The following is a 16,482-nucleotide window of genomic DNA, read 5'->3' as shown; positions in this document are numbered from 1 at the left end:
TAAATATGCATATTAAATAAAGGCAGCATATTTAAAATTTTCAATAAGATTCATGTGCATCTTGAAAAGAAAAAATAATCATTTAGAAACTTTTTATTATAATTGATCTAACCAAAGCATATTCAATATGCCATATAAAGAAAAATAATTTTGGTTTTAAAGGTGTTTTTGGATTCCCTAAAATTACTTTATGAAGTTTTGGTTTATGCAGTGATTCCTACTATAGTTCCTTGTAGGGGTGATGGTTGTTAAAGTACTATTTAGAGCCAAAATTTTCCAGTATATCAATGATAGAAATAGTGAAATGTCTCATCACAGTATGGAGATTGAGTCATCTGTTTGGGCATATGGAATCTTTGGCTGCTGGACTGCATAGTCTTTATAATGCCCAGTGTCCAGGCATGGACACAACTGTTCTGGGAACAGAATCGGGGAGGGACTCCGTGTTCACTCTTCTTGAGCATGGTAGAAGAAAAATAGGGGGAGAAGGATCTTTAATATTATTTTTATTGTATACTCTGCTCGACTATATCACTTCTTTGTGACCAAAAAAGAAGTACAACTTTATTTAATTTTGCATTTATTTTACAAATAGAATTACTAAGCTTTTTATCTTTGGTGTTACAAGCTTTCTAAAAAATACTTAGGAGAAAATGCAGGTTACATACTTAGTTGCATACCTTCCCTTAAAGAAAGATTATCATCTTCTAAAAAGAGTGATACTTATTTCTTAGTATTGAGACAAAACACGCCTATAACTAATTGTAATTTAAAGCTGTTTAAGTACCAGGTCATATATTATATCCTAACGTAATGTTTTAGTCCTTTGCTATTAATTACATTATTATTACTATATAAAGAGTTCCTGCTTCTTTAATAATGTTTTCTCGCCCTATGTAGTTAATCTTTAATGTTGGGGAGGACAGGGGGAGAGATTAAATTAGCCTTGTAACCTCTTTCTCTTCCAGGCTGATGATGGAAAATAAAAGCTCTTAGCCACAAAATGTAACACTTAGAATTAATATTTAATTAGACTAGCAAATTGTACACTGTGGCTGAAAGCTTCCAAAGAGTTGTTAGTGCCACAATTGACCTACAGGTTTAATAATAACTCACTTCTAGAAGCAAGTGCCAGTTCAGCATAGTAGAGCCACTGTAAGAAAGTCCTGAGAGATTAAAATCAGCAAACCAAATGGCAGGCAGGGATTCCTGGGATGGAGCCTTCTGGAAAGCTGGGAGCTGGAATAGCTTTTAAGCCAGGATTCAGATGAGAACAGTGGGTGAAAAAGCTGATCCCTCCTGTTCTGGGAGTTTCTGGTTGTAGGCCAAAATCTTAGAACAGATTTTTACTAAATGTTTTTGCTGCACCTATTAACTTACATTGAAAATCAAATATTGAATAATTTTTCTGTAAAATTTAACAAAATTTTTGTGTAAACATTAGTTCTTAATTTCTTACATATTAGTACATAATATCTGTAAACTCAGATCATTAGATTATCAGATAGGTTTGGCGCTGTACATCTATGCTGTTTTGCTGTGACATGCTGTTTCCTTGTTCCCTGTATAGTTGATTTATATGGTTCATTTCTATATTATTTCATTACGGGGCATTATGCGGAGCCTGAGAAAGAGTTTGTGAAGACTGTAACCCAAGAATTTTTTTTCTTTAAGAAAGTATATATATCAACAAACATAAATTAAAGGAATTTTGAATTTGAAAGACCTAATTTTATAAAAGTAATGCTACATTTGTTTATGCTTATGATGCAATTAAATAATAAGATAAATAATTGGACCTCCTGGTGAAACATGGATCCCTATACCTCTGAGAAATTAATGTGGTGAAAAATAGGATACCATGAGTTTGAAAATGCGCGAACACAGAACAGCCAACTAAAAAAGGAATATCTTACATAATTTATTGGTTATATCTTAAATAATTAAAGGAAAGCTACTCATTAGTTAAAAATTCAAGCAGGTGAGAACCTTGCCAGCAGAGGGAGTAGTCCTGTCTTCCGTCAGGTTCCCATCATTTTCCCACCTGCCTCAGCTTTTTTCCCAGCCAGTCTCCCATCTGGACCTGGCTCTGTCAGCCTGTTCCTGATGACAGGCTATAATTTCATACTCAATATGGGATTATTCTAAGCTGATTTTAAACTTTAGTATCTTTAACCTACCACTGTATCACAAACATCAGCTGGATGCTTGGTTTGGTACTTGGATATTAACAATTGTTTTTCCAGGCAGGGTGTGAGATTTTGGACATCTGTGAATTACATTTTAAGAGTTTCATGTATAAAGTAGTCAGCAACAAATTTCTGATTCAAGAAGTTACCCATAAAAGATTTAAACATACAGGCAGATTTCCTTGTGAATTTCTATATGTGAAATTTACATGATGTATAGTTTAATGAAATGCTTAAAATTAATTTTGAACATTGTAGCACTGTTCTGTTCAGTCTATTCATTATAGTGTTTTGTTCACTCCATTAATAAAAGTTTTCAGAATATATAAGTTTTTTAGATTTTTATATAAAATCTACTTAAGAAAACTGATGTAAATGTTTGCAAAGCATGTGGTATTTGAGGTCACTGTAAATATAAATAGTATTTCTAAAAATAATGTCATGTGTTGTTAAAAAAAAAGTTTCAATTTTAAGGAACCAACATTTTGATACTGAAATTTAGAATACCAGGTATCAGATAGAAAACACACAAAAAAATATAGCTCCATTGCTTAATCCTAGTAAAATGTGGCAACTTATTTAGCAATTTCTTTTGCTCTTGAAGTATTTACCATTAGCTTCTTTGTGGATGTGTTTTAAGCGTTAGAGAAAGGAGCCAAAATAATGTTTGTTTTATAGTTTCCCTGCATGAATATCAGTATATGATGCTACCAAGAGAGTGTTACAGTTAGAATTTTTTAATTTATAAATGTTCCTCCATATTTTAAAATTAGCCGTGTGTGACTTTGAATAAAGTGCTGTATTAAATCTAGAAAGATTTAATCTAATACCTTCACTAATGTTATTATTCATATCTACTAGTATAATTTTTGATAAAATTCTCTCTTAAACTCGAGATAATTATAAATATATGAATATAATTATTTCCCCACTATCATTTTTTTAAGAAAATAAAAGTCTAATCCACAAAAGTAAGTGACAACTCTGGGGAAGGTGGAGGAAGGCGTGTGAAAAGTTACAAACTGTGTAATAGTCTCAATTTCTGTAGAATAGAGAACCTAATAAGCATGAAAAAACAAATACCTCATTAAATATCCCTAGATTTAACATTTCATTCGAGTTTGTTTCTCTGATTACATGACAAAGAAATGTCATGAGTTCTAGTATGCTGCTGTTTCTACGCATATCATTTTTCAGAAAATGTTATTATAACTTGAGCTGATAAAGGGAATACTGGCTTTTCTTGTGGTAATTCCCTCCCCACCATAGAGACACATATCGTGTCACATAGTAGGGTTAAACATAGAGTAACAAATATGAGTAACAAATATCTCTTTAATTTTTCTATATTAACTTAATAGTGCTTTTGTGCCATCGTAGTCTCATATGTGATGTGTGTGCCACATGCATGGATCTCTACCCTTCATATTGTGTGTTTGCTTTCTTATTTGATTAAACCAAGAACTTATTCTGAGGCATTGCGTACATGCTTCGTGTCAGTTGACTTATTCTTTTCAAGCTTCTTGATAATTAAGTAATTGGTTAATTACTTTTTAATTCTCTTGTTAAAAATCTTTCCTGGAAGTATATTTTGTATTGGTACAAACTATATCATTTACATTGTTAGAATAATTATGTCCAGGAAAGTGAGGAAATATCCAATTCTGATTGTTACTTGGTTACTCTAAATAAATATCTCAACTATTTTTATTAGAAAATGGAAGGAGCTTTATATGGCAGTAGTTGAATTTTTAATCTCTTATTAAAATTCATAATTTTGGCTTTATGAGCTTTGAATTAGAAAAAAGCACTAAATTAACCTTCCTTTATTTAAAATCCATTTAATGGATTTGGTGTATCCTAATAAAAAGAGCTTACCATCCTATAAAAATAAATAGGAGACATTCTATGAAACCAAACAAGGAACAATCAAAACAAAAACTCTGAAATTTTTTTTGTGAAATTAAAACTGGAATTAAAAGGTAGTCCACTGGATTTCTGATTTGCCTTTTTTTATTTGCAACGACACTTGACATCATTTAAATTTAAGTAATTAATTAAGAAATCACAGTGCAACAGAAAGTTTTAAGAACCTTTTATGTAACTTAATACAATGCTATCTGAGACTGCCAGCAGAGTCTTAAAACTCCTGGACCCTGGCTCCCTTCTCTTCTGGCTTCCCTCCTAGTCATGTCTTGGCTACTATCCAGAGCTGACAACTTTCACCCAGGAGTGAAGGGAGATTTGTCTAGTATAAGAAAGATTTTGAGTCATCCTAGATTTTCACATCCAGATGGACAAAAAGGAGGGGTGGCAGTATCATTGTATGTATTTGGGTGATGTCATTATGCCATGCATACAGTGTAACCATTAAATCACTCATATTGGTGAATCTTGAATGTCCTTACTCTTATGTTCCTTATTGGCAACAATAACCTAGCAAATTCAAAATTAACACAAAAATTTTTCAAAGTTTATATCTAAGTCATAGATACACAAATACCTTTACTATCTCCATTTCCAACTACATACATATGCTATAGACCAAGGAGGTTTCACATCCTGGCTAATATCATAAAGACACTCAGAATCTATTAAGATGAAAAAGTAGAAGTTCCAGTTTCAAGGCTTCTGCTAAAATTATTATGCTAAAGCTTTGTAAACACTGTGGGTTATAGTAAGACAATTTATTGCCCATAGTGCATTCCTTCTAAAGTTAATTGTAATTAATATGCACTTAAGAATTTTTTAAGCTGTTCTTTTTAGATTCTTTTAGGTAAATTCACCTACCTTTATCTAACACCCCGCTTAGTATTATGATCTGAAAGACCTTAGGACAAGAGTGGTTTTAAGATAGGATTACATCAGTATGCCACGCTCCTTATGAATCTTGGAGGCACAGAAGTAATCTGTAACACTATTTGAACTTTTTAAAAAGTATGTACATTTAATTACTCAAATATCTTTTATGCTCCTACAAATAACTGAAGACTGAATTTATAATTAAGATAACGTTTATCTCATTACAGAAACATAGATGTTATTCTCATATAATTTCCTGTGCTTTTATTTTATAGACATTTTTCAGATACCTTTACAACTTTCACAATTAATCTGGTGTGCTATAATATATAAACTATTTTCCAAAAGTGCTGTGCAGAAAGCAGTAAGGTCACTGTTAAATGTAAGTTATTTTATGGTAATGATTAAAAGCTTAATCTTGTTCTAATACTTCTTGAAAGTTTTCAAAATAGAATTTAGTTTGTAAACCTATGGAACTTAGAAATACAATAAATGAAATATGCATATGAGTTCCAGAGATTTTTAAATCTAGACTGTCTATACCTTTTATATTTGTAATTCATTGGTTTTTCTCCGCAAAGTAGGTAATTGATTTAAAAAAAAAAAAAAAAAAAAAAAAACCTCTTACATACTACCTTAAAAAGACTTATACTATAGACAAATATTACAGGGTCTTGAGTGGTTTATTTTGAGGTAAAATTAAGAAAAGAAACCCTCTTTGAAATAAACAATTGTCAAGTTGACCATTTAAATATATAAGACCTTTCTTATATACCACTAGAATGGAAGACCAATTCAATCCTTAAACCCTACAATTTCTATTATTTATGTAATTGAGAAAGCCCTAGTTTATGTCACTGAAATCCTGAATAGTTGAGTTCTAACAAAAATTGACTTTTATAATTTTAGATTCAGATATTGAGATACAAAGGCTTATTCTTCTATTTATAGATAAAAGGAAATCTGACCTTTTTGATTAAGAAATATTGTCAGTAGCCTTTATAAGTGCTTGTTCATCTGAGGATCCATGACAGGAGTACTCTTCCCAGTTGAGTTTATCCTAAAAATGAAATGATAAGTCTGCTGGTTGTTATCTAAGATCCTTCCTAATGGGAGAACCACATGGTTATTCTTCATCTCCCACTTGTTCTCACCCTCTACGACCAACTCAGCCGTACCCCACCCCCACCCCAACATTGTTCAGTACTCAGCACAATGAATCATTTTCAAGTTGACTCATTGTGAACTGTCTCCCAGCTGTTGGAATGTCTGGCAGACATTTTTGTTTGGGTGAAGAATAACTGGCTGAAACCCAACCTGGATGAGTTTGATATAATAGTCTTTGGCTAAAGAAATATTGAGGAGAGCGTGTTTATGGCCTCTGAAACCCCTGTTATTCCTGGAGTAGGACCATCCCCTGTGGCACAGAACTGAAAGTAAGGAATCAATCTGGATTATTTTCTCACCATTGAATGAAAAATTGCCTTGGAAAAAAATAGGCATTTCCAAATGATGTTGGGTTTTTCTGTACTTGGTACCCACGTGATTGAAAGTATTAGAGACAAAAAGATAATTATTTTTGCTGGTTCCTTTTAAGAACACTAATTCAGAGGCTGAAATAGTCTTTTGATAACACACATTTCTACTTACAGAGGAGTTTCAAAATGCCATCCTAGATGTAAGTTAACCAGTCACTTTGGCATAATGTTTAGTGACAGAGGCTACTGTGTATTTCAGACCTAGTCAGGTAACATTGACCAGACCTCTTTTATTTTTCATTCTTATGTAATCTTTGCAAGAGGATTTAAGAAACAGAGGAAAACTAGAAAGCTCAGTAATCAGTCACATTTTCAGAAAGTGAACATATTTGGATATATTTTGGACTTTTCTTAACAGGGGACATAGCATCAGGCTGTGTATTGTCTTAACTGTTTTACATTTCCCAGCCTTTTTTTTTTTTTTAAAGATGAGTTTTAAAATAGTAGACATTACCAGAGTATAAAATGGGAGTTACAAAATTATAAAATTTTACAAAAAGCAATTTTTTCAACTTATCTAGATCTGTAGCTCAAACATTTTTCTAAGATGTTATGGCATATAAAACAGTTTTCTGATGTTATATTTCCTATAGCCATGAAATTCTTAATATTTTAGAACTTTTATTATTTAAAATGTGACATTGTCGTTTTTAATGATATATTGCTCAGCAGTATTTTTGGTTGAGGTCCGGTGGTGTTGGGAAGGAAAGGATGAGCTACAAGTCTAGTGCTGGTTGTCTACCATCTTTTCTTTTCCTTTATGGTTATCCCAGAGCCAAATAGCAGCATCTGGAAAGAGAAAATAGAAGACTCCAGAGCTAGCCATGCTGCAGACTCTTAGCTGGACTCTTCTGTGTTTCTAATATGATACAGAGGACCTCAGCTGTTTTATAGGGCTGGGACCTGGTCCCAGTTGACAGATGATAGTAGGACCTTGCCTTACACATTATACCGTACTTTATACTGCTTCTGAATCCTAATGTTGATCAGATTTTCCCAATGGGCAATGGGTAAAGTAATTTGAAAAATAATAGTGTATGAAGATAGAACTAGCTTTGCCCCTTAAAACAAAGAGAGAAATTATTTCTGTTTTCTACAGAAACTAAGGTATGCACTCCCAGCCTTCGAATTAGAATATTATGCCTATATGGACTGGAATTTTTCAATTAGGGACATATTTTTCATCCAGTTTTCTGTCTGTGGTACCTTTAACTTTTATTTCTTTGTGTTGATAGTCTTATCTTTTCTACAATTTGTCATCGAGATGGCATATTGGCATTGTCTAGATGGTATATATAACATGAGTATTTTGTTTTCTTGTTTTACAGAATAAAGCGATTATTGCTCGTGTTACAAACTTGTCAGATATAGTAGTTGGTTTGGAATCATTTATTGGTTCTGAGAGAGAGACCAACCCATTATATAAGGATTATCATGGTAAGCAGCACCTTTATAATGAAAAGGGCATGTTCTGGTTGCCTGGATGAATCTTGTCCAGTTATAATATCTACTGTCATGTAGCATAAATTGTAGTTTATAATACATCTGATAAATGTTTTTCCCTCTTGGCCAGTCTTTCATGGCAGCTTGTCACCAAATGACATTAGTAACTATTTGAAAGGTACTCAGGCATGGCTCAGTTAGATGTACATTTTGTCCCAGTGGCCTAGATGTACATTTTTATGCTGTGAAATCAGTCATACTTATTAACCATGTTAGAAATAAATATTATTTTAATTCTAATAATAACAGCTGTGTATAATAGCTTATACTTTACAAAGCTTAGCTGTATAATAAATAAAATTAATACTGTATTATATTTTTAAAGTCCTAACAATCACATTTTCAATAAGTAAACATCTTTTTTATTTTGGACTTTGCTTATTTTGTTGTTAGAATTATTAGCAAATTTTAAGACATTGCCACCCTAGTGTTAACACAAAGCAGTTAATCATACTTTATACTTATATTTTTGAAGCTTTTAAGGATATTTTAGTCATTGGGTTACTTTGAGGATTTTTTTTTTAATAGAAGTTCCTACATAGAACTGTTGCAATAGGTAAGTTTAGTAGTTATGCTTATCTTAGCGCTGAACTGATTATAGAATGTGATGAATAATAGAATTTTGCTTTTTTGCTTATTCTGAGAAAAAATTACAGCTATTATTATTATGGAACTACTATACTTCCATGGACACCTCTAGTCTAATAACTAAATAGCTTATTTGAAGCCTGCTACAAAATTATAAAAGATTATGGTTATAGGACTATGGAAATTTCTGCAGTCTACCGAAAAAAGATTATAAGATACTTACATTATAACTACCCATGCTTTGAAGAGTCACAATACAGACTTTTAAAAAAATAATGAAATAGCATGTTCTAACAATCAAGTATTTTTTAAAAGGCTGGAAAATACAAGCTACATGAAATAATTTGCCTCATGATCATTGCATAAGTGTGCATATGGCATATGCCCAAATTAACCCTATACGTAATTCATTTAATATATTATTGTTACTTTGATAGGAAGACAGCTGTTAAGATTAAGCTATTTACCTTTTTTTTTTGCTTTTTCCAAAACTTATATTGAGCAATAATTAACACATAATATTGTTTTAGGTGTACAACTTAATGATTTGATATATGCGTATATTGAGAAATTATTACCGCAGTAAGTTTAGTTAGTATCTATCAACAAACATAGTTACATATTTTTTCTATTGGTGAGAACTTTTAAGATTCGTTCTCTCAGCAACTTTAAAATATACAGTATGGTATTGTTACCATAGTAACCGTTTCTGTATGTTATATCTCCCGGATTTATGTATCTTGTAACTGGATAAACTTCTTCTTTAATTTCTTATTTATATTTTTTAAAACAACTTAAGTTAAACATTATAAGTTACTTCTGAGCATCATTTGTGTTATGAGTTTGTAAGTTTAGTAAAATTATATTTTGTATTCTAAAAAAATATTATTTTGATTAAAACATTTCAAAGATTGAAAAGCTGTGATTATTTTTGTGTGCTGAAATCTCTGGATTGATTCCTTTTTTTCCCACTTATTAATGGAGGGTTCTGATGATGAGTAAAGTTTCTGTTAATAAGAAGGACCTGAGAAATCATTGATTCATCTGTAAAACCTCCCGATTTATTAGTTAACTAAACAAGCACTTGCAAGATTACAATGAGAAATGTGCAAATGGAAGTAGAGTGTGATTGTTTCTAATAAATTGATCTAAATAGCTCTATGTGAGATATTTTGTATATAAAAACCATCTCCTTGATAACACCTTTTGCATTTTCTTAAGCTTAAAAAATTAAGTCAGATATTTTAGTGAATTATTTTTGAAGGGGCCATTTCTAAAGGTAAGCGTTCAGAAGTTGACCCTTTTAAGCTAACAATAATACATTACTAAGCATCGAAAGACACGCGCACACATGCACACACAAAAAACTGTATACTAGAGAAGCAATTATGTAAATAAGACTTAGCTAATTTGTTCAAATCTGAATTTGCCTTCTTCCCCCATGTTGAGGGATCTACGTCTTTGGGATAGTGATTTTTATATATGGGCTGAGTCAGGCAGAGAGATGCACTGAAGAATCTTCTATGTCTTCATCTGTGGCAAATGACCCTGAGTTTAGTCAGAAACTGCATTAAGCTGCACAAAAGCCATCCAGTGCCCTTGTCAGAAAAAATTAGCAAGTGTTTCTACTGACAAGAGGCCAAAGCTCACGGTTTACCTAGCACTGTTACAAAGCTTATAACAGCTACATAAAGGTCTAACATGCCACCGAAATGACTGTCTTGGGAAGGCACAGGGGTTAATGTTTGATCCTAGAGTGTGCTCTGAAATGTAGTTTTCTTCAGCGGTTTGTTCAAGTCATTAATAAGGTACAATATGAAATACTTTTCATTAGTGCTTCAGTGGTTATCAGTAACCCATAAGCCTTGTTTTGCTGGCTGCTTACTGGTGCATTTAATAAAATAAAGATCACTCAGTGGTGCCGTGGGCAGCATGCAAGGTGATAGCCATATTTGCTTACTGTAAATACAAGAGAAAATCACACACAAACCGGCTGTAGTTTTGACAAGTATTAAGATCCCTCTTTACATCTGTACTTCTGTACCCAAGTGCAATTAGTTTTCCTCGCACAAGGATTTCTGTTTATCTTATTCTGCTTGATTACTTGAGTATAATCACACCATTTGCTTCATTGCTCCTGGTAGTAAGCTCCAGTTTTAAAAGGGGAGGATGCTTGTGTGTAAATTTACAGAATTCTGCTGTAATTCTCTCTTTCATTTATGCATCCAATGACAGCATTTTAATTTTTTTCCTTTTAATTTTCTCTCCACAAGGTTTGATTCATATACGGCAGATTCCTCGGCTTAATAACTTGATTTGCGATGTATCAGATGTCAAAGACTTAGCTTTTAAATTAAAAAGGAAGCTATTCACCATTGAGGTAAGAGAGAATTTTTATGTTTTGGTTCACAATCTTGAGGTAAATAGTATCTCCTTTTATTTATTTATTTTTTTACTTTAACGAAATTCTTAGGAAATATTTCACGCTAAATCTTTTTAAGTTCTTTTGTTTTAATAGAATAATTTTTTCAGACAATCCTTTTTGGTCTTTTAATGGTGTATCATTAGAATGTAGCAAAATGATTTTGTTTTAAATGTCTGTTAAAGGTAAGGTCCAAACTTAACGCAAGTATGACATGCGTATTTCCAAGGCTTTCGAAAGCATATTTGATTAAATGTTAATGAGCTATGCTTATTTGTGTGTGGAATGTGAATGCTACACACAATCGTGTATGGATAAGAAAAGAGGATCCTTATCGACATTCTAAAAGCAGTTTTCTTTACTATTAATGAAACCACCTTTCCTCTTCCCTTGACGAAGAAAACAAAGTGTTGTTACACCAGTATCTTTAAGTAAATTGTCTACAAAAACTTAAACTTTTCTTTGTGACCTTTATGCCAGCAATAGTGACAGAAAGTAGTAGTACAAAAGATTTATTTCGACTTAATCTTGCAAAAGAGCAAATGAACATAGCACTATTAAGCAATTAAAGCTGATGTATTTATTAACGAAATAAATGCTCCAGACAGAGAGAGATGGCTTTGGGGTGATGTGATAGTTATCAGTATAGTCGGTACAATTTTTTTTTTAACAAAGACATAAAACAGCCAAGCAGCCTTGACAAACCATTTTGTTTAATCTCTTTTCAAATGAAAAGCTCTTAAGCAGGCCACTTGTCTTAACTGCTTGAAACCATAAAAAGAGAGAATTGCCACCAATAAATTAGCATATTTTTAACTTCGTCACCAAATGATGGTCAATGTGGCTTGGCACTGCTTTGGTGTTTGGGACTTCACCCTTAAGTGACCACTCTGGCCCTTTTTTGACCCTCTGCCCTCTTTAGCTGGCCACTTGATAAGGTAACTTAATGGTTCTCTCTCTTTTTCTCTTTCCCTTCACATTTGCAAGTAGCACTAACCTATAAATCATTGTAAGGGCCTTATCCAGTGACAAATTAATGTGCCCTCCTCCTAATTAATGGTCATCAATGTCCTTAATTATCTAATCCTATTGAGAGCAGTTAATAGTTAATCAGGCAGCCAGTTCTTCAAGCAGGTCATCTCTGCAGGAGTGTTAGAAGTTTCTCATCTGGGGATACTCCCTTCAAAAGCCACTTAAAGCCAAAAGAGGGAGAGTGTAGAAATAGTGATTCTTGAGCTAATTTGCCTTAGTTCTCAAAAGGAACCATTGAAATGGAACCCAAAGCTGTAACTGTTCAACATTGTTTCCGTTTTTCTGACAGAATATTGAGTTAAATATTGCTTAAAACTTTTATTAGAGGGATTAAAGTTGTTCGTGTCACAAGGAAAGCATGCCTCATCATTTTCTTTTAAGTTGAATTTATATATTGAGTGAAAAGTATAAGTTTTTTTTTTTCCTCCATATGGCACCTTTCTCCCAAGATGAGGATTCTGGCGACCAGGTCTAGGGTAGCAAGTCCATAACCATAAAAACTAAGCAAGGAGATTCCCAAGTGAAAAAAAATTTGCACCCAGAGAAGAAGGTGGCATAGTAGTGTGAATGTTTATTCTCTCTCTCTCTCTCTCTCTCTCTCTCTCTCTCACACACACACACACACACACACACACACGCACGCACGCACGCACATATACTGGGGCTTATTTGGGGGTAAGGGGGTGAAAATGAAAGATAATTTCAAGTGGGATCTCTCCTTTGAATAACTTTAGGTTCTAATAGTGACTACATTTTACCACTGGAGCTGATGAAAGATCTTGGTTTCTGTTCCCTTTTCTTGCTTCTTCTTCCCACTGTTCCAAACTAAGAGAACCATTATAACTGGTCACCTTATGATTTAGAAGCAACATTACAAAATTTGAAAGCAAAACACAAGTAGGTTGAAACTCAATACAGACGACCAAATTCTTTACCTTTTTGGCTTATAACCTAATGAATACAGTTTTTTTTTAATATAGTAATATAGGTTATTTACTTATGTCATAACATTCGATTTGGTGATTAGAAAAGATATAAATCAAAGAATCGAACCTAACAGAAGTACAAGATAAGATAAAATCATGTAGTTCACAAAAGATTAAGTGCTTTAAATATAGAATTGTGCGTGGTAAAATGCATGTGGAAACAGACAGCAAGTCTTTGGTGGTATATTATAGACATTGGAAACAAGATTCCTTTGCCAAGTGGCAGTTTTTTAATATGCACAACTAATAAATGTTTTTTTTAAGTTGCTCTGATGTTTTAAAAAATCGTAAAATGTACACTGTACTGGTCTGTACAGTCTGAAGCTATAATATACCAGGTATGAAATCTGTGTCTTACTACTACTGCTAAAAGTATTTCAGCAGGTAAAGCAGAAATAACTTTTCTAATTCCATGTAGGTAGATTTGTTGCACGTTGGAATTTTCTGTGAGTCACATGATCTCAAAAGGTGGCATAATTGGAAATAAACAGCAAAAGAAACAAAAACTTTCATCTCTATTTTCAGCATCTCTTTTCTTTGATTTACCTAATCATTGTCACTTTTATGTATAAAAATTGAATGTGTTTTTAGTAACAGCTCCCCAAGGCCTCTAATAGGTAGAGAAACTTTAACCAGTAATCTCTGATTTCTTTGAGTGATTTGGATAAGGCAGAAGAATATTTCTTTCCTCTTGGAGTGTGTATTGGTATTGTCCAGATTCAAGTGAAAGTGTTCGAATGGAATCTAAATTTTTAGTGATACTTAGTATTCTTTAACTATAAAGCTGTATAAATTAACCCCTTGACATAAATCATAGAAGAATCACATCTGCAGTAATGAGACTGAAATTCTGGCATGCATTCTGCATAAGTAAAAGAGAAAGTTTAAAGTTGATTCAGCATGGCTTCAGTTTAAAAGAAATAGCTTTTCAACTCTTTGAAAGTTGATAATCCAAGTAAATTATATAGTCATTCTCTATAATATTTGATTAACCATAATATACTACTTATTTCTTGGTCTTACCATAACTCCATTCAATCATAGCTAGCATTTAGGAAGCCTTTATTGTGTGCCAGGCACTATACTGGCTTCTTATATTTTCTATATAGTGATTAAATATTTTATAATAAGAGACTTTACTAAAGTATAATATCAGACTCAATATATAAAAACTATGTCCTTTTCATCTTTGTATCTATATCAGAGTCATAGACTTAGGAGGTGAAAAAAACCTTTGCTGAAATGTATGTAATGTAGATAAATTTATGGAATTTAAAGAATTGTCCAAATAATACAGCTATAAATATTATCTAACTTCCACTGGTCCAATGACCTATAACACTACCTCTCAGTTAAGTTCTGCAAGATGTGTAACTTGGTTACAAAGCTTCACTTCCAAGCTGAAATAAGTGTTTAGATTTGGATTTTTTCAGTTTCTATAATTTTTGCTTCTCTAATGTTGGCATCATAAGTAACCAGTTTTCTCTTTTAATTAAAAATTATAATACATAAGAGATTTGGTAGGATTTGATATGTGGCTGTATTTAATTTGAGACATCATAAGAGCAGCATTTTTACCTGTATTTAACATTATTGCACTGTTTTGATTTTGTATTGGTCAGCTTGGTCATACCTTCACACAATTTAGTAGGCTAATTTTCTAATACAAATGATAATAATATGTTGTTTCATTAGGTGCAGACTCTATTAAGGTTATTAACAAATAGGGTTTCTGCTTTGGTGATAGTTTTCCAGCTCTAAGATTCAATGTCTAAGTTCAAGTCAGAAAATATGATCACAAGGGTATACTGACATATGCAAAAGACTTGCATTGTTCACTGCAAGTTTTCATTGTAAGGATAAACAATACTTATGTAGGCTTTAATTGGTTCAAAAATAGTGACTATCATAAATATCACATTTATGTGGATCTTGTATGCTAAATGAATATGAAAAGTTCAGAAAATCAAAGTATATCAAGTTTACTCAAGGTTATCACATCATACTTTGCCCCCTAATCAATAGGACCTCAGTACCTCTCTACTACCCAGGAACTTTTTCTCACAGAATAATTGGTCAACCAGTATGTATTAAGTAACTGTTATTTTTATGCATTTATAGATTCATTCTTTAGTACTAAGACCAAAATAGTATATGCCATCAGTATAAGTTAGCTTTATAATAATACTTGATGTGATAGTAGTATAGTAGACTTGCTGTGATTCAGTAGAATTATTTGAAATTTTTACGTATTGGAAAATCATAAACTTTTCACAGTACGAGGGTGTCAAGTCACTCTGACAATGCTGGACCAGTTAGAATGTTGTATGGTATCTTTGGCCCTAGGTTTCCTTACTCCCCTACATTTTTTTAAAGCAGCTTTTCTAGTTTTTAAATAAGTAGAAAGGTGACTATCTGTTTAGTATATCTAGAGGTAGAGGGAAGGGATAGGTAACTTATTTGTCAGTTCGCAATTATGTCAGTAAAATTTAAAAAGTGGAAACATAAGTGTCTGACTCAGGAGCATGATCCATGTGGTCCAGATATACCTTTTCTAGTAATCATGCCCTCCATAAAAACTGGTTGCTCTTTCAAATCTCCTGTTTACTTCAGTTAGCAAAAGAAAGCAAGTGGAACATAGGCATCTATTCATATAGGTTAAATCGTTTGTCAAAAGTAAACCCAAAAAATTAACATTCTTTAACTATAGAAATGTCATTTTATACAATTCACAATTTAATATAGTCATTATATTACCATCCCCATATTTACACATTATTTCCCAAGTGGTGTAGCCATACAGTAATGTTATATAGGTTTCACACAATCTCCAGAAGCTGGGTTATGCCTGCGCTCTCTATATTTCACATCATAGTGAACCTATCGAAAGTGCATGCCACCTTAAGGGGAACACAGTTTTGAGACTCTGTCTAATCCTATTTCTTCCCACTTTGGAATCTTAATTAGAAGAGATAAGGAAAAAAAAAAAACATCATTTAACTAAATTATTGTCCTGAATCTGTAGCAAAAGGTATAATCCGCAATTGGGCCAATTAGTGAACCCCATAGTTAGCTATGCTGCAGCGAACAATTTGATTAGATCTGACACCATCCTAGTTCCCACTGTTGTTTTGCCAGGTATGATGGTCAGACTTCAAAGAGCTGGAGGCATCAGCAGGGCAAGGTTTGGAGGCCAGCTTAGGTCCGGTTGTTAATCTCTCTGCTAAAACCACAGCAGCTCTCACACAAAACAAGCTTACACGACACAATCATGCGGTATTAAAGTTAGGGTTGAGTCATGCCAATTTGCCTTTGATTTTTTGATGATTGACCAAAGATGGCTACTTGACTAGACACATGCTAAAACTATACTGATTAGGTAAGTTCCCAAAAGATTTGAAGTATTTTTTAACTTCCTATAT

At 32.8% G+C, this 16,482-nt stretch overlaps 1 protein-coding gene across 2 annotated transcripts in view; it reads left to right on the top strand.

Moving 5' to 3' along the window:
- The window catches only part of ELP4 (elongator acetyltransferase complex subunit 4), a 223,637-nt gene that overhangs the window by 87,061 nt on the left and 120,094 nt on the right, over positions 1–16,482 (top strand). For both annotated transcript variants that reach the window (XM_003122892.6, XM_021085295.1), the window contains exons 8-9: positions 7,858–7,966; positions 10,894–11,000. In XM_003122892.6, coding sequence (XP_003122940.3) covers positions 7,858–7,966; positions 10,894–11,000 — 216 coding nt within the window. The remainder of the gene's footprint in view (positions 1–7,857; positions 7,967–10,893; positions 11,001–16,482) is intronic.

The sequence above is a fragment of the Sus scrofa genome, chromosome 2 (genome assembly GCF_000003025.6).
Source record: "Sus scrofa isolate TJ Tabasco breed Duroc chromosome 2, Sscrofa11.1, whole genome shotgun sequence".
Lineage (NCBI taxonomy): Eukaryota > Metazoa > Chordata > Mammalia > Artiodactyla > Suidae > Sus > Sus scrofa.
The sequence above is the reverse complement of the archived record's forward strand: the minus strand, read 5'-3'. Positions and strand labels throughout refer to the sequence as shown.